Source organism: Pongo pygmaeus, chromosome 12 (genome assembly GCF_028885625.2).
Source record: "Pongo pygmaeus isolate AG05252 chromosome 12, NHGRI_mPonPyg2-v2.0_pri, whole genome shotgun sequence".
In the NCBI taxonomy this organism is placed as follows: Eukaryota; Metazoa; Chordata; class Mammalia; order Primates; family Hominidae; genus Pongo; species Pongo pygmaeus.
The window spans coordinates 64,872,109-64,890,826 of NC_072385.2; the positions used below are offsets into that span (position 1 = coordinate 64,872,109).

Below are 18,718 nucleotides of genomic sequence, written 5' to 3' on the forward strand. Positions count from 1 at the left end.
TCCCTTCATATTCTTTTTTTTTTTCCTAATTATGAAATGCCTCCCTCACCCCATCACGCAGACCTGTTTCATACAGCCAGTTTCTCTCTGTCCTTGGCACCCCCTGCCTCACTCCCATCAAAACCCACTCTCAGATAAGGCTCTGGTATTCCCTTCTTATGTTTCTGTGTGTTTTCCAGTTTCTGAGCTACCTCTCCCAGGGATGGCAATCGCATCACTGTGTGAGAGGTCCTCCCCTCCAGGGAAGAGCAATTTCAGCCTCCAAAAGCAGATAAAAGAAGTATTTCAGGCTGGCTCATGCCTGTAATCCCAACACTTTGGGAGGTCAAGGCAGGTGGATCACTTGAGGTCAGGAGTTCAGGACCAGCCTGGCCAACATGGTGGAATCCCGTTTCTACTAAAAATACCAAAATTAGTTGGATGTGGTGGTGGGTGCCTGTAATCTCAGCTACTCAGGAGGCTGAGGCAGGAGGATCACTTGAACCTGGGAGGCAGAGGTTGCAGTGAGCAGAGATCGCACCACTGCACTCCAGTCTGGGCAACAGAGTGAGACTTTGTCTCAAAAAAAAAAAAAAAAAAAAAAGAAAGAAAGAAAGAAAATGTTTCTCTTGCCAGGTGAAACCTCATCCTTTTGCTTCTCTGCACCTTTTTCTTCTGTCCAGCTCAAGTCTCACCTCCTCCCAAAAGCCTCCCAGCCACTCTTGTCCTCAACAGCAAGGGCAGGAGGTGGCCCTTGACGTGACTAAACTCTGAGCACACAGGGTCTGCCCACCCCTCTGGACGTTCAGTCAAGTATGGCTTCTTTTTTTTTTTTTTTTTTGAGACAGAGTCAAGCTCTGTCACCAGGCTGGAGTGCAGTGGCATGATCTCTGCTCACTGCAACCTCTGCCTCCCGGATTCAAGCGATTCTCCTGCCTCAGCCTCCTGAGCAGCTGGGATTACAGGCATGTGCCACCATGCCCAGCTATTTTTGTATTTTTAGTAGAGATGGGGTTTCACCATCTTGGCCAGGATGGTCTCAATCCCTTGACCTTGTGATCCGCCTGCCTCAGCCTCCCAAAGTGCTGGGATTACAAGCATGAACCACCGTGCCTGGCCAAGTGTGGCTTCTTTATTTCTCTCCTCTGATTTCCTGGGGAGGGCAGCTCTTCTCATGAACAGGGGCCTAGTGTCATTCCTTTTAGATTCCTCAGAACACCCAACTAGGCAGGCTAAAGAAAGTGTATCTGTAAACATTTTTTAGCAGTTCTTCCTTAAAATCTCCTGGCCTCCATGCCTGTGCTGTGAGTTCCCAGGGGTAGAATGAGCTAAACTTGGCATGCAAAAGAACTAGGAATGTCTCTGCTAAACTTCTTAAGTAAAGGGTCTCCAGAGAAGGCCAGACAGAGGTTGAACAGTCACTTCAAGGATTCTTGAAAAGGAGCCTGCCCTTTCTAAGACTCTGATGCTCCCTGCATCCAGGAACACTGTGGTAGAAGAGCCCTGGACTCAGCTTCAGGAGCTTTGGGGTCTAACCCTGGCTCTCATAGTGACCAGCTGTGTGACCATGAACAAATATCTTTCCCATTCTGGGCTTCAGTTTCATCAGCTGTGAAATGAGTGGTTTGAATTTGATATTCTCACTTCGACTGTAAGAAAGAGAATTGTACTCATTGTTTGTGGATATATTCCAAAATATATCATATATTTTTCAAGAATAGGACTCATATTTATAATTTTCTGATCATCTTGCAAATTCTTTGGCATTCTTTTTCATAAGGAGCCTGGAACTTGTTTCATGCTTCAGGGATTGCTGGAGTGATCACCACATTGCTTTGTTTAGTGTCATTCCAATTATTTTTTAAATTGTACTCAGTAGACAAAATCTCCAAAAGCTTTACTGTAAATCTGCCCTTATACTTTAGTTATGGAAACAGTTTGATTTTACAAAATCACATCTTTATCCTTCTGTATAAGACAACGTACTTGTCTGTTTGCATACTGAAAGTATTTAGAGAACAGAATAGATACACATAGCACAAGTGTCATTTTGTGGGGCTTACCACAAGTTTTTGGAGAAGCCATCAGCTGGGCAGCTAGTCAGATGAATCTGAACATGGCATGGTATATCATAGGTTTGTCTCTTGCTCACTTTGCATGTGTGGATATTCAGCCTGTTCAGGTTTAGCCTTAGCTTATGTAGTAGACATAAACAGGTCCTCAGATTTCAAGTCTTGGCACTCAGATACTAAAAAGTATTAATGGTTTTACCAGAGCAGACTTCTAGGAAGCAGATCTATAAATCAGTTAAATCTCTTTAGGATGGAGAGGGGAAGTTTGCAGCATCAGTTAGCACTGATCTCACAAATCATACGATCATGGAAACTACTTAGTGTTCACTCAAAGAACCGTGTCACTACAACTAGGAAAACAATAGGAAACGAGATGGAATTCACAGGACATGACACTCCATGATTTTCTATACATCCAAGTATTTTCATTTCACTTGATAACAACACAACACTCTCATTCACTACAAAATTACAAGCAGACACTAATATTTGGAAGTATTACAGATAGTTGAGTGAAAAATTGATACATTTTAGGCTGAAAAGCAGAGGGGGGTTTGGTTGTCGCATATAAAAAGCTCCTGTTTAATACAATCAACTCTTGTTTAGCATTCTTAATGAAAGTGGTGAACATAATGACAATAAATTGTATCATTTTTAACTTTTTAATATAAAAGCTAACCTTCTAGATTTTAGAATGCAATGTATGAGCTTATATAAAAAAAAATGGCCTTCCAATGTAGTTTTGGTTTAGGCTAATATTTTAATTAATTTAACTTTCCAAGAGCATTCTGATTAAATTGTAGGGTAAGTCTACTGGGTAATAAATGGGAAGAAATAAATAGGTTTTTGTAATGTGTCTTTCAGGGAAATAAAGTAACTATACAAAATAAACTTTGCTGCCCAAAATAAGGAGTTGACTATATTTGGAGGGGAACATGTCACACAGATGCCACTTAAATAACCTTGTAAGTGTGCTGCTCTAGAGTTAAATAAGAAAAAGACAAGTCCACGCTGTAGCTCTACACACTCGTGAGAATAAAAACAGATTGAGAAACAACTATTCCATTGCCCAGATTCATGCTGGCTAGGAACAGGCATGAAAACATGATCAGCACTTCCAGTATCACAAAGATACTCCGATTCTGGAGTTTCCAAACCCCTAAACTCATCTTCTAACCAGAGACCCAGCCACCCTTTCTTTTATGCGTCTACCAGCAAATCTCATGACCTTGTTTGCACAACCATGCTATTAGGCACATAATGCATACAGCACTGTTACGAAGCGCAAAGGAATAATTTACACAAAGAAAAATAAAAGTGGAGACAGCCAGGTTTCTGGATACACAAGCCAAGGTAAGAGGTTTTTCTTGTCCAGGTGCACTACACACAGTTCCTAGTCCATCCTTTTGATAACTTGTGTGGTTGAAGGCATCTCCCACGTATTGTTTCATTGGCTTCTCACAGCCCCTCGGTCAGAAGGTATCACAGGTGTTACCTTTGTCCCCTCGGAGGGGCTTTGCCCAGGGCTACACAGTTGACAGAGTCAAGTCTGGCTCTCAGATCTTTCAGCTCCAAAATACCAAACTCCAAAACTCAAAACATCAAACAAAGGAGGCAAGTTAGAAAGTGAGATGAGTCTTTAACAACCTGTGGGGTCACTGAAGCTCATTGTTTGGTCTGACGCTACCCATCTGTATGTCCCCTTCTTTCCTGGATGCCCAGGGCACCACAGACTTCTGGAATATGCATCTGACCTGCATCCCCTGCCACTGGATCACATGACTTCATTCATGCTGAGGACTAGAAATGTGTGGCTTATCCCTCCTAAGAGGACCCCTATTTTATAAGCAAAGCAAGTCTTAATCCAAAGGAACAAAGACTGGGATGGGATTCAGGCGCCAGTAATAAGGATATCTTGCCCTCAAATCATATGGATGAGGATACCTTACCATGCTGTCTGGTTAGGAGGGAACTCTTCATCACTCACATTTGAGAGCTGGTGAAAACAGAAAAATGAATGAAGGCCATATCCAGGAGGTATTGTGTCCACTTTCAAAGATTCTATGTTTTGCAAGCGTGGAGGCATGAGAGGGAAGGGAAGGACTTAACGGGAAGCCTAATTGGTCCAAATGAAATAACAGGTGGGAACAGTATCATCTGTATACCTGGAGAGCCTGAGCCCCTGCCACACCTGAGCTGCAATGAGCCCCACATGCTTCCAGTTTTGCCTTCCTGTTCTGACTCTCCTCCACTTGCACCTCCCTTCTCACTGAAGGCAAAAAGTCCATGGAGCCAGGGGACATGCCTACCCTGAATCCAGGCTTCCCCCTCTGGACTTACTCCAGGTACCCAGAACCCCATAATTCCCTGTCCAAATGGCATCCAGGGTCTATGTGTCTTCTTCACCAAGCCAGTCTTTCTGATGAAGAGCCTTACCACCTATGTGCAGAGCCCTGGGCCTGAGGGTGGCCATAGAGCAGTGTGGGAGGAAGAGTTTGCACAGAACTTGGCCATGAATACCGGGGTGTCCATGCACATGCATGCAAGGCCCCTCACCATGAAAGATGAGAGGAGAAGGGCTGCAGAAGGAGCCTAGAGTCTCTTTCGTATTCTTGCTCCAGGCTTGCAAATGTTAGGCATGAACTCCAGCGGAAGAATATTCCCAGAGATGGGCTAGATTAGTGTCTGATGAGTAGGTGGATGGCCCAGAGATACTCTCACACTACGAACACATGTACTGCAATCCTAGATACCTACTCCAGTTCTTTTGTGGAAACTCCGTTACTTCTATCTACACCACCACATTTTCCTTGGTTTAATTCCAATTTCATTTTGCCAACTAAATGTCATCAACATATATAGGTTTTACCAGTACCTACTGGTGTGCAAATTAGACATTCAGCAAATGCCACTGTTGATAGTGTCTGGTCACATGCATTTTAGAAACTCTGAGCTCCTTGAAAACATTGTTCACAGAGTGGTCCGTTTACTTTGCCCTCTGCAGCAAACAAAAAGTTCCAGGTTGATGTGCATCCAAGCACACTAGTCAGTGTCCACAGGACCCTGCTTTGTGTTTAAACTTTGCAAAGTCCAGGGGGTTATTTTAGTCTGATGCAGTCCACCTCTTCGGTGGCAGGCATCCCGATCGTCTTGAAGTCCAGGTCTGCACTGGACTTAGCGCCATTGTAAGAAGCCTTCCAGTGGAGCAACATGATCTTTTTGAAGTACTTGACGGTGTTGTTCTTGACGGTCACGAAGCACAGAGTGTTGATCATGCTGTTGCTCATGGCGATGCACTCGACGATGTAGAAGGCAGTGAGGTAGTGCTTCTCCTTCACGAACACGGTGGGGAAGAAGTCGCGCACGATGGTGAAGCCGTAGAAGGGCGCCCAGCACAGCACGTAGGCGGTGAGGATGCACATGAGCACCAGGACCGTCTTCCTGCGGCAGCGCAGCCTCTTGCGGATCTGCTCGGTCTGGAATCCAGGGACGGCCTTGAACCAGAGCTCCCGGGAGATCCTGGCATAGCACAGGGTCATGGTGACCACGGGGCCCACGAATTCGATGCCAAAGATAAAGAGGAAGTAGGACTTGTAGTAGAGCTGCTGGTCCACAGGCCAGATCTGGCCGCAGAAGATCTTTTCCTGGCTCTTGACAATGACGAGGACCGTCTCGGTGGTGAAGTAGGCGGAAGGGATGGCGATCAGGATGGACACCGTCCACACCAAGGCAATCAGGCCAGTGGCTGTTTGGCACTTCATCCGTGGTCTCAGCGGGTGGACAATAGCCAGATACCTAGGGCAAGAACACAAGTGGAGGCAGCAAAAGAAGTGCTGGATAATCTCTTTTTTTTTTTTTTTTTTTTGAAACAGGGTTTTGCTCTCTCACCCAGGCTGGAGTGCAGTGAGTGCAGTGGCATGATCATAGCTCACTGCAGTCTCGAACTCCTAGGCCCAAGCAATCCTCCCACCTCAGCCTCCCAAGTAGCTGGGACTAGAGGTGCAAGGCACAACACGCGCTAATTTTTTATTTTTATTTTTTGTAGAGGCAGAGTCTCCGTATGCTGCCCAGGCTAGTCTCAAACTCCTGGGCTCAAGCAAACCTATTTCATTTTGCAGCATTCTAAGGAGCAACCAAATGGTATGTGTGGAGGAAACTCCCAATGGTACGTGGGCTTCTGCAAAAGGCCAACTTGAAGCAAACCCCAGTGTCACCTCTAATTAGCTGTGCAACCTCAGCCAAGTTTTGTTGATGCTCTCTGACCCTTAGTTTCCTTATCTGCACAAGTTTTGTTGGCTGTTAAATATTAAATGTGATGATGTATGCACTGTGCCTGGCACAGTTTTAAGCCTAATATGTACTCAAAATGATAACAATTAGTATTAAATATAATAATTCCTCCCGTCGGTTTCTAGCCTGGCACTGTTCCCAGCTCCTTCGTGTTCTTGGGCTGTTCATTCTAATTACCTCTCAGGTTAGAGCCTAAAAGGGCAAGATAATTCAAAGAGTTGGGAGAATCTGCCCTTTCCAATGGAAACAGTGGGCAAAGGTTTTTCTTCATTCCATATTCTAAAAATTGTTGCTTTGCATGCAAAGGAGGAGGAAAAGCATGTGGCCATGTGTCTCATTTTCAGGTGGAAAAATGGAAGGCAGTGAAAGATAAGTGACTTTCTCAAGGTCACAGACCACAGGATCCTTCCTTGATAGAAAACATTTAACCCTACCTCACAGGGTTGATGTGAAAATCAATAGAGAATATACATGAATGTATTTTTTTTCTAACCGCAAAGCACCAGACAGTAAAAAGATACTGCTTTTGTCCTTTCAAAAAAAAAAACACCCCACATTGCTGTTACCACAGTGGTCCAGGAACACAAAGAGAGAGCACTTTCTAGGGGGGATGTGAGTCATTGTGCGGCATGAGAGCTGATAGCCTCTTTCCCAGAGAGAATGCACACAGCTTATGCAGAGAGCTCCGGTTTCCTGGAAGACGTCCTGTGGCTGGCAAAGGGTGGAAGCTGGGGAAGGAGAGAGATGGGGAGTGAAGTGGGAGGGGATTGACTGGTCAACAGTGGAAACAAACACAGTCTCACGTGTCCAGAGCTTATCCCAGGTAGAGCCCAGAGCAAATGTGAAGGGGGCCTGAAGGAAAGCCAAACGGGCCCTGTTTCCTTTGAAATCAATCCCTATGAAGTCATCTTCCTTGGAATTTTGATTTGAAGAAAGGTTCATTCTTACTTTTTTTTTTTCCTGATTGTATTTCTGCTCTTTCTGTCCCTCCCCCACAGCCTGGGCAGTCAAGCCTATTGAGCCTCCTTTAGAGAGTTCACAGAAGTGAGGCTCCAGCTCTCTTCCAGCCCCAGATGTTAAATGAAGTAGGATGGGTTGCGCCCACTCTGGACGCCTGGCCGACTGCCATCCCTGGCACTCTAGCCAATCTCCCGAGTGCCAGAGGGTAAAAAGGGAAATGTCTGCAGGGTGTTGGCAATGCCATTGTCAATGCACGAGTGTGGGCCCTTCATTAAGACCACGGTGCTCCTGATGTAACCAGAGCCTGAAACTCGCCCTGACTCACAATGAAAATGGAGAGTTTAGACCTTCTGCTCTCACTGGCTCCATTGCTGTCTGTCTACCCCACCACATTCTGCTGATTACTCTGAGAAAGAAATTTCCTATTTCATATTTACTCACTATACGAATTTTCACCACATAATTCTATTCCTTTTCCCGATAGTAGCTACCTAAGCCTTTATGATGCTTCAAACACAGAGTGTGTTTTCAATAAACATGTGGGAAAGAACAACGACCTAAGACTCAGAAGACCACAAATCTAATCCCAGCTTTGCCAGAAAGTTGCTCTATGAATCTGAGTCATTTTTCTTATCCCTGTAGGTTCACTTCCCCCATCTGTAAAATGGGAATATCACCTAGATGCTATGAGGCTCCAATGAGACACTGCACATAGCAACAGTAAGCTATTAATATACAAGGAATTACTAGCATTTTAAAATGTATTTTTTCCCAGAGCTATTCTGTATACACAGCAATTTTCCTTTACCTGTTATTGGCAAATACTCAATTTGCAAGTCCTCTCCTCCTTTCTATTTTATAGGATAAACTCTACACATCAAAACTAATCTTCAGGGTAATCTGTGACTACCTATCAGATAGTTATTTCATTCTGGGTCTCTCTGACATCACCCCAACTTCATCCGCAGAATTAGTGCCATGAGCTGTGCAAGAGGCCTTCCTGATGTATTTACAAATAGGCAAATTGCAGAAAACTATTTCAAGAATTTCCATCAGCTTTGTCAATTCTAGGACCAGAACTCTAGAGCTCTAGCATTAGTAATGCTATGTTTGCTTATGTTCGTAAAGAAGTTTACAACTTACAGAGCATTTTCAAATGCACTTTTTCATTAGATAATTCCAACCCTATTAAATAGGTAAGACAGTGACGATGTCCACTCTATAGATGACAAAACTGAGGCTTTGGGAAGTTAAATAACCTGCCAAAAAGCCACACAACTAGATATCAACAGAACAATGACTCGGACCCACATCTTGCTGCAAATCCAGTGGCCTCTCTGAATGCTATTTACCCCCTCTTTGTTCAGCCAAGAGCAAATGGTGCCCCCTCCTCTTGCCTTCCTGGCATCCCAGCAGCCCTTCTCCTCTTTCCTCTCCATCACAGTTGGTTTCTAACTTTTGGTGTTCTAAGAACGGGTCTGACATCTGGCGGCTGCTTTTCTCTGCTTATGTGTATGCCCTTGGCTTGCCCTGTGTGTCTGCCACTACAGTGACTTAGGTCCAGATTCATGTAGAGCTAACAGTTCCCAGAGAACAAGGAATAAAGGCTGCCAGACAAAGAGATGGCCCAGGCAATAATTGTGATAATAATGGGCTGGAAAAGAAGTATTTGGACTCTGTCACCGTTCCAGGACCAAGCCCCAGATCAAATCATGGTAACGGTGGTCCCAGCAGCTACTAGGCTAGTCATGGGATGGGAAGAGATAACACAACCTGATCCTCAGGCCAGTGGCCCTGACTAATGAGCTCACCAGGAGGCTTCTGTGCTTCCTAAGGTTGGGCAAGATTATTCAGGCCTTAGCTTCATCAAGACAGAAGAAGAGAGCTTCTTCACAGGTGCTTTTCTGGCCAGTTTCCTCAGGATTCTGGGTAAAAGAGAAGTTCTCTGGAGCCCCCACATGCTGTGGGATCTTAGTGTCTCCACATCAAAAGGAAACCCAGACCTGTGGCTGGGGCAGAGGTCTCTCATGATCTTTTTTTTTTTTTTTTTTTTAAAGATAGGGTCTTGCTCTGTCACGCAGGCTGGCTGGAGTGCAGTGGCATGATAACAGCTCACTGCAGCTTCTATCTCCTGGGCCCAAGGGTTCCTCCCACCCCAGCCTCCTGAGTAGCTGGGACTACAGGCACATGCCACCATGCCTGGTAAGTTTTTTTTTTTTTTTTTGTAGAGACAGGATCTACCTATGTTGCCTAGGTTGATCTTGAACTCCTGAGCTCAAGGGATCTTCCTGCCTAGGGCTCCCAAAGTGCAAGGATTACAGGCGTGAGCCACCACACCTGGCTTCATGATCTTTTTTAGTTTCCTCCTGCCCTCAGGTCTGACTCCCTCTGCCTGGCTGTTGAGACCTTCTGGAATAGAGCCTATTCTTTCTGATCTCTACTGTCCTTGTGTTTCTTACCCATACCTGACATCCCTTTCTAAGGTACCTCAAATTCACCTCAGGCATTCCTACCTCTAAGCTTTTCCACACACTGTTCTACTCACTCTCTTGGGAAAACTTTCCTCTCCTTTGTTGATCTTCATTTGTTGAAGGACAGTTAGGAATCCACCTCCTCCATGAAGCCTCCTCTGACTACTCTGGTACAAAATGATCTCACCCTTCTCTAAATTTTACTTAAAATTTATCCTTTACTTATTCTTTAACTGTTTTGTAAGTGTCAGTTCTCCCTGGTCCCACCCTACCCCCAACTCTAGATGGTCAGCCCCCCAAGAGCTATGATTGTGTCTTACATCTTTTATAACATTTTACTGTCTGTGAATTCTGGGTACCTAACAGGATTTTGGTGCAACTTCACCCTCATCGAGTGCCTAGCACTGGGTGAAGACATGTAAAAAGCTGGCTGGACACAGTGGCTCACACCTGTAATCCCAACACTTTGGGAGGTCGGGGTACAAGAATTACTTGAGACTAGTTCAAGACTAGCCTGGGCAGCATAGCAAGATCCCATCTCTAAAAAAAATTTTTTTATATACAAAAAGCCATGGGGACAGTTCTCACAAAGATTGCAACCTTTTTTGGGAAAACGGGACATAAATATGTTTAACCATGAGACCGGGAAGCAGTCTGGGGCTAGATAATAAAAGTTTGGAAAAACAGGTAAAAGGGTTTGAGCCATACTTTGTAGACAATGGAGTTATTAGAGGTCTTTTAAGCAGGAGAGTGGAGACATGTACAAGACAGAAGATTAATTTGGCTGCAGCTTTGCTTACTTCCCTCAGGCCACAGGGAGGCTTCTCTTTGTTCCTCTGTTTGTAGAACCCATCTGGTTTTTTCCTGCCTCTGGGCCTTTGCACTTGCAATCCCCCTTGTCTGGGATGTTTGCTCCCTGTCTTCCCAAGGCAGGCTCTTTCCCCCTGTATCATTCAGAAGCCAGTTCAAAGGCCTTTCTTCGGAGACCCTTCTCTTGACTACTCACCTAGAATAGGTCCCACCCTCAGTCACCCTCGACATTTTACGTGTGTACTTGTTTTTTTTCAGAGTATTTCTTGCTTCTGAAATTACCTTCCTTTTTTGTTTGCCTGACTGGATCTCTCTCCATCCTTTGGGTATAAGCTCCAGGAAAGCAAGGAGTTTTTTTGTCTTATTCACTGTCGTATCTCCAGTGCTTGCAATAGCATCTGTCACATCACAGTTACTCTATAAAAATGCATTCTTTAAATGAATAAACGAATGAAAGTTTAGGATGGATTGTCAGGAGAGTAGCGTTGACAGATGGGCAGATCCAAGAAACGCTGAAGGCAGGAAGACCAAGAGGAGACTAGGATACCAGCCCTGAATGAACAAATGGGTATTGCCAAGACCTGGAAGTTGAATGAATGCTGGTGAAGAAGACAGAGCAGTCTGGACAAAGGAGACTTTCTTCTAGGTTAGATGCCTGGGAGAACAATGGAACCAATAATATAGACAAATACAAGCAGGTAGATGATAAATAGTTCTGTTCTAGCATTTTGTAGGAATCTTGTATTTTTTTAAAATCACATCATAAAAACAATAATTTCAATGAAAACAAAGGGGTTAGTGTATCAGAAATGTTCATTAGTTTATCTGCTTTTTTGTTGCAGACATTCCTATAAGGGTTAATTTAACAATTATCACATCCACTGTTTACTTATTGCTTACTGTTTTAAATATTGTTTTAAGCAATTAAATATATTATTTCATTTAATCCTCAAAGCAACAATAGGCTTTTTTTTTATTCTCATGTTATAGGTGAGAAAACGGAGGCAGAGAGAGGTCAAATAACTAACATAAGACCCAACACACAATACAGCCAGAATTTAAACCCAGGCAGAATAACTGCTAACATGGCTACAGAAATTTCATTAAACAAAAATAAAGGCATTTTTAAAACTAACTGTATTTGTTATAAACCAAGATAAAAATTAGTTGCTCCCAACTGATCAAATCCTGAACAACATGTGAGACCAGAGAAAAATTAATGATTCCTGGAATACAAATAGATGGTAACAACACATACAAATAAAAATAATTGCAGCAAAGATCACAAACATCAATAAAAGAATGGTCATTGGAGCGGCCATTCATCCACCAAGACCATTGGGCAGCCCCGTGAAGGCACATGGTGCTTTCCTCGAGGTCTGAGTACAAGCTTCCAGTCATAACCCCACTCAACCATAGCAGCCCCCACGGTGCAAAGCATTTTTTTCTAATTCACCTTTCTTACTGTATCTAATTTCCTTTGTGTAAACTCCCACTGCAAGAGAAATGCTTGCAGTATTTCAGACAAGCTCTGTTTGGTATGAAAGGAGGTTATAAGCTTGAAGAAGTTCAGTAGATGGAGACTGACTGATTGACATAGATATCACTCCTACATGTTCCAAATAACCCAATGCCCCTTAGTGTATCCTGGCTTCCTTTCCCCTTGAAGCTACTTCTTCCTACCACTGTTTCTCCATTCAAGTGGTAAAATGGATCTCATCCGGGGAGTAGGGTCCCACTCCACAGGAGGCACCCTACCCCACTTTTAGTAGCTGAGCACATGTAGCTTCTTGCTAGTATGAAACTTCAGGAAATGACTGTATGCTTTGTCCTGTTCATGGGCTAAGAGAGAAGGTGGCGGCTTCTATTTTCAAAAAAGTTCAGAGACAAAGTCCCTGGAGCTCTTCCTTGGCAGCTTTGAAGGGAACCTATGAGGCAGATACTCTACTTGACTGCTCCCCTCCTGCTCCTTCTGTGGGTTCACCCGGGGTCCTTGTCCAGGTAAGTGAAAAGCTGCAGGGTTCTGTGACTCAGTGGAGGGAATTTGGCCAAGGAGAAGTAGCGCTCTGCAAAGACCTACGGGGACAGACCAAGGGCTATGTAAGCTGCTAACTCCCTGATGTCCTTCCCTGGAGAAGGCAGGCAGAAGTTCCACCCCTCAGCGATTTTATAGACAGAGGCTCCTTGGTAACCCCCTTTTCTCAGGTTATCCTTTTCAGTCATCCCACCCCTGGTCGCCCTGCCTATGGTCTCAGAAAACAAGCTCTCTTAGCTGTGCTCCTCCCTAGAACACTGTCCTGACTGTGAAGGCCAGATCAAACCCCCTCAGATCCCTGAGGTCAGAGAACAGGTAGAGCATGTGTGCCTCAGGCTCTCTGGGTTAAAGGAGAGAGACGGGCTGTTCAGATCCAAGTACGCAGAGGCCTGATTTGATCCTCAGGGTAATTGTCTCTAAACTGTAACCAGGTGCTTTGTAATGACAGTCCAACTGTGGGCAGAGGAGCTAGCAAAGATTGTCCCCCAAGGAACAAAGACAAGCCTGGCCCATTAGCACAAGTTTATACTAAAGGAAGAGACCAAGTTGAAGAAAGATACGCAGAGGTTGCTCTTCCTGATTTTATTTGCGATCACCAGAAACAGGTCTTCTGCACTATCTGTGCAAATGGACTAAAAGGTGCAAAGTGATTAATGCAACCACAAAAAGTAAATAAACATATGTTCCCTTTTTTTTCAAAACAAATCCCTCAATCTTTTTATTTTTATTTATTTATTATTTTTTAGAGACAAGGTCTCCCTCTGTCACCCAGGCTGGAGTACAGTGGCATGAACATAGCTCACTGAAGCCTGGAATTCCTGGGCTCAAGTGATCCTCCTGCCTCAGCCTCTCAACTAGCTAGGACTACAGGCACACACCACCACGCCCAGCTAATTTTTTTATTTTTTCAAAAGATGATATCTGGATATGTTGCCCACGCTGATCTCGAACTCCTGGCTTCAAATTCTCCTCCTACCTTGGCCTCCCAAAGTGCTGGGATTGTAGGCTTGAACTGTTTGCCACAGCCAGCCACAAATCCTTGAATCTTATTGAGAAACAGATAATGCTAGAAGGTCATATTTTAGTAGAGGAAGTCTTGATGAGATAGAAACCTCCTTCCAGATTTCCAAGTTGACTCAAGAGGTAACTGCCTGGAGCTTAAAGTGTCCTTCAATATCTCCTCTTACCTGTCTACTCTAGAACTTGAAAGGTGTAACATCTAGGAAAACATCCATAGCAGGGGAAATCTAAAGCTTCCCATCACCCAACTCTAGGGGGCTCTGCTGTCTTCTGTCTGAACAATGCTGGAAAAGGAGAACTCTTCTCACTCTCAGTCAATGGGCAAGCTTTTGAGTCCCCCATGCATCCACATCTAGGGGGAATAGAGACACCTCTCATCAATCTGCAACTGCAGTACAGGAGGGGGCAATTCCAATGCCCCTTCCTCCCTGACTGCCTTTGTTGTCCCCACTGCTGCTGCACTCACCTGTCAATGGCGATGGCCAGCAGGGCATTGGTGGAGACATAGAGAGAGACAGTGCGCAGGTAGTTGACAGAGGTGCACAGGACGTGGCCGTGCTCCCAGGAGAGCTGGCGCACCACATAGTAGTCCATCTCAAAGGGGCAGCAGACAATGGCCACCAGGAAGTCAGAGATGGCCAGGTTGGCGATGAGCAGGTTGGTGAGGTTGCGCAGTTTCTTGTAGCGGACCAGGGCAGCGATAAAGATGAAGTTGCCAATGCCACAGACCAGCATGATGCCCACCAGGGCCATCCCAATGACAATCTTGGCAGCAAAGAAAGTCTGGGAATTGGTCACATCCTCATCTTCATCCAAAGGCATATCATAGTCGCCGTAGCTGAAGTTGAATGGGAAGGAAGCGGCATGGGCTCCATGAGAGTTGAGCGCAGAAAGGAAGCTGGTGGAGGTGTTGGTGGCATTGTCATCCATGAACCCCATGGTGGTCTCCATCTGGCCAGGTGGTGCTGTACAACACTGCTCAGAATTCCCCAGGGCAATGTCTGCAAGGCTGATGTCACCCCTCTCTGCTATCAGCCGGCTCTCCCTTAATGAGTCAGAATGTCTCTGCCAGCATCTTTGGGGTATGGTATCTGAACTCCATTCTAAACCTTTGAAAGACATACAAACAGTTGGCTACATGTTGCAGTAAAGCTGGCCAAATTTAAAACTACCCTGTAACCTAAGCAGACCTATTAGCTCCCTGCCCAGAGTGAACATAGGGTGATGGAGTGGAAATAAAGGAACCAATGAGAGAAAATGAATGAAAACCACATACTCAATTAGGGAAGGGTGGATTGCTATAGAGACAATCAAGCACTGGCTCAGTTTATTTCTGTTCCACTGAAGACTCAGAAATGTTGCACCTTTTCTCAAGGATAAAAGTTGGGAGTGTGGGGAGGCTGAAGAGAAAGAAATTTCTTTAAATGCTATTTAAGAGGGAGTGCTTTCAGACAAGCCTGTCTGCTCTCCTTGTTCTTCTGGCAAAACATGGCTCTAAAATCACAGAGCCATAGAGCAGCCACCTTCCTCACTATTTGCTGGACTTCCTGTTCCCGCATTAGAACCTGCTGTGACCCTAGAAGCTGGGAACAGCATTTATGAAGGCCTGTCCCCAGACAGAGGCTGTAGGGTAAAGTCACAGCCTGTGACTAACCAAGTGATGAGAATGGGGACGCTAGAGCAAAATTTTTCCTTGGCTGGTTGAGTGTCCAGAGGTAAATAGCTTAAACACTCAGAGGTTCAACTTCTGCCAGGCAGGAGATCAATAATGTCTGCACAGCCTGGAGCTCCCTGGAGGAGAGTGTTACACCCTAGAACTGCAAGGAGTTACTACTGAGCTCTCAGGCCTCCTCCGTCAGCTGCAAGGAAAGGGAGCGAAATCCTGATACAGGGACTCCGCCACACCACATAATGAGGCTGGAGTGAGGGGTCTGGGGGGGTGTCAGCTGCCCTGGTGGGGACAGGGAGGCAGCCAGAGTCCCCCTGTCCCCTGCTTTCTCCCTGCAGTCCCTCCCAAACCCTGAAGACATCAGACCAGAGAGTGGGACATAGAAGGAGGGCTGAGGTCTGGAGAGCACCCTAAAACAAATGTCAGGAGAACAGAGGGAAGAATGCAAGCCTGAGTTTCCTGGGAAAGGAAGATGAGGAAGATGCCCAGGACCCCACCTCCCCACCCCCAGGAAAGCCTGCTTTCCATATTCCTCCAAGGCAAAACATCTGGAGCCTGTCTTCTTGGGGCCAGGGTTAAAGTCCCTCTGCGCCCCAGTGAGGCTCAGCCCCATTGCTGCCTCTCTTGCCTAACTTCTTACCCTGATTTTTTCCTTCCTCCGAGCTCTCAATTCTGTCTGGCTCAGCCCTTGCCCTCTGCCCATGTCAGGGAGGAGAAGCAGAACTCAGCCGAAAAGAAGGAGGCGGGCAGGCTTGGAACCCAGGCGGGACAGGTCCCACTCCTTGCAGGTCCCATGGGTCGCAGAGGCATGCCACTCCTGGAGGAGTACCCCTACAAGCATGCTACCTGAAGGCTCAAAGTAGTGTTTAAAAGCAAAGAATATAGAAACTTCGGGGGTGGAAAGGAGGGCGTCACGAGATTAAGGATGATTATCCAGCGGTCTTTTCTCCTTTATTCTCACCGTTCAGAGGGGAACCCCAATCCTGCCCCCACCTGGTGACCTCTCGATCGCTAGAAGCCTCTCTCACAAACCCCTCCTGACAAGTCCCCCGCCTGCTCCCAACTTTCTCCCTGGAGCCTGGGCAGCTTCCCCTAAGGACAGAGGAGGGGAAGCCTGGCTCTCCTGAAGAAACGCACAGGAGTGAATTCCTGGCAAAGTCCCCTCTTCACTCAGAAGCTCCAGCACCCCACGGCCGCAGCCAGTGCAGCGCGGGGTCTCTGGAGCATCCTCCCCGGGAGCGCGCGCTCTGTACCTGCGGCATCGCGGAGCCCGGCAGGCAAGGTCCGGGTTTCTTATTCCGGGGCCGAAACGGGAGACGCTTCTTCCAGAAGCCGGCAGGCGAAGGGCAGGTCCCCGCTCCCTTCCTCCCCTGCTCGGGGCTCTTTCCCAGCTCTGGCTGGGGAGCTACCCTCGCGCCGCCGCTGCAGATCCCCCGGTCCGGCCCGCCCCGGACTCCCTGTCCCCGCCTCCCGTGGCCGTGAGGCGCCGAGGTGCGGGCTCCTGGCGAGGTGTGTCGGGGGTCGCCCGGGCCAGCGGGGCTGCGGAGGCCGGGATCGCCCTGGGCGGGAGCGTCCGGAGCTCCCTGGGCGGGAGCGTCTGGAGCTCCCAGGCAGCCGCTCGCGACGAGGACGCGCGGGAGGGAGCCGGGCCAGGCGGGCTGCGCGTTGCCCTGCTCAGGCTTCGGAACGGCCACCTGGGGCAGGAACGGGGCCGCTGGGGCTCCGGGCAGGGCTCTGCGTCAACCCCGCGACGGGGGCACCCATGCGGGGCGGCTGTGCCCACCTCGGGGCACGGGGCTCCTCGGCGGCTCACCTTGGCAGCCCAGCGCCGTCGGAGTGGGCGGACACGGCCCGGCTCAGCTGCGAGCTTGCAAAGGACCGAGGAGCCTCCCCCGCTGCCCACACACCTCCTCAGGGGACACGAAGGGGCGGGCCCCAACCTGGTCCCCTGGGCCAGCCTGAACGGACACCAGGGCCATCTTCGTTGCCAGCTGCCCTACCTCTCCGTAAAAGAGGCTCAGAGAAATGCTTTCTGGAGAGCAAACAAGAGGGCGGGGTAGCACACTGGAGAGAGGAAGGACCCCCGCCCAGGGATGTCTGCTTAGAAGGCTGGGACGGACAGCGCTGACTTACAGAGCACAGTCTACCTTTACAAGCCCATAGATTCCTCAAAACATGAGGCATATAGTCCCGCAATCCCACTCCCACTCCGAGGTATGTAACCCCAAACTATTGAAAGCAGGGACACACATACACTGATGTTCATGGCAGCACTATTCACAGTAGCCAAAAGACAAAAACAACCCAAATGTCCATCAGCTTAGTGGATTAACAAAATACATATAGTATATACATGCAATAGAATATTATTCAGCTATAAAAAGAAATGATAACAAGTGTTGGTGAGAATGTGGAGAAAATGGAACCCTGTGCACTGTTGGTAGGAAAGTAAAATGGTGAAGCCACTGTAGAAAACAGTATAGTGTTTCCTCAAAAAGTTAAAAAATACAATTACCATATGATCGAGTGTTTCCACTTCCGGGTGTCTAACCCAAAAAATTAAAAGCAGGGTGATATGGTTTGGCTGTATCCCCACCCAAATCTCAACTTGAATTGTATCTCCCAGAATTCCCACGTGTTGTGGGAGGGACCCAGGGGAAGGTAATTGAATCATGGGAGCCTGTTTTTCCTATGCTATTCTCGTGATAGTGAATAAGTCTGACGAGATCCTATGGATTTATCAGGGGTTTCCGCTTTTGCTTCTCCCTCATTTTCCTCTTGATGCCACCACGTAAGAAACGCCTTTCGCCCCCCGCCATGATTCTGAGGCCTCCCCAGCCATGTGGAACTGTAAGTCCAATTAAACCTCTTTTTGTTCCCAGTTTCCAGCATGTCTTTATCAGCAGCGTGAAAATGAACTAATACACAGGGGCTCAAAGGCATGTTTGTACATCCATGTTCATAGCAGCGTTATTCACAATAGTGAAAACATGGAAACAATCCAAATGTCCATCAATGATGAAGGGACAAACAAAATGCTCCGCATACACACATACACTCACATGGGAACTTCCAAAAGTTTGTGGGAAAATGGAATTAAAAGATAAAAATAAAAATGCATAAACTTTAGCTCTCAGCATAAGCTCCATCATGTTCAAGATGCTTTTGTAATGATGCCAGCAATTTAGTCCATCTCTAAAGGACTGAGGATCCTGGGAATTTTTCTATTTTATTTATTTATTTTTAATTTTTTGTTGAAACAGGGTCTGGCTAGGTTGCCCAGGCTGGTCTCAAACTCATGGCCTCAAGCAGTCCTCTCACCTCAGCCTCCCAAAGTGCTGGGATTACAAGCATGAGCCACCAGGCCTGGCATGGGTCCTGGGAACTTAACCATGTCAATGAAGACTTTTTT

At 46.6% G+C, this 18,718-nt stretch overlaps 1 protein-coding gene across 1 annotated transcript; it reads right to left on the bottom strand.

The window, feature by feature from the left end:
* Window positions 1–2,839: 2,839 nt before the first annotated feature.
* PROKR1 (prokineticin receptor 1) lies at window positions 2,840–16,672 on the bottom strand. The gene is made up of 3 exons (XM_054476538.2): window positions 16,560–16,672; window positions 14,104–14,746; window positions 2,840–5,846 (listed from the first exon to the last, which is right to left on the bottom strand). The coding sequence occupies exons 2-3, from the start codon at window positions 14,586–14,588 to the stop codon at window positions 5,150–5,152; spliced, it is 1,182 nt and encodes a 393-aa protein (XP_054332513.1). The 5' UTR covers window positions 14,589–14,746; window positions 16,560–16,672; the 3' UTR covers window positions 2,840–5,149.
* Window positions 16,673–18,718: the final 2,046 nt, after the last annotated feature.

Bases quoted from the DNA above. Each gene is read 5' to 3' on its own strand.
- PROKR1 (XM_054476538.2), bottom strand. From the start codon at position 14,588: ATGGAGACCACCATGGGGTTCATGGATGACAATGCCACCAACACCTCC. The intron at 5,847-14,103 runs GTGAGTGCAGCA...TTCTTGCCCTAG, and splicing joins CTGGCCATCGCCATTGACAG to GTATCTGGCTATTGTCCACC.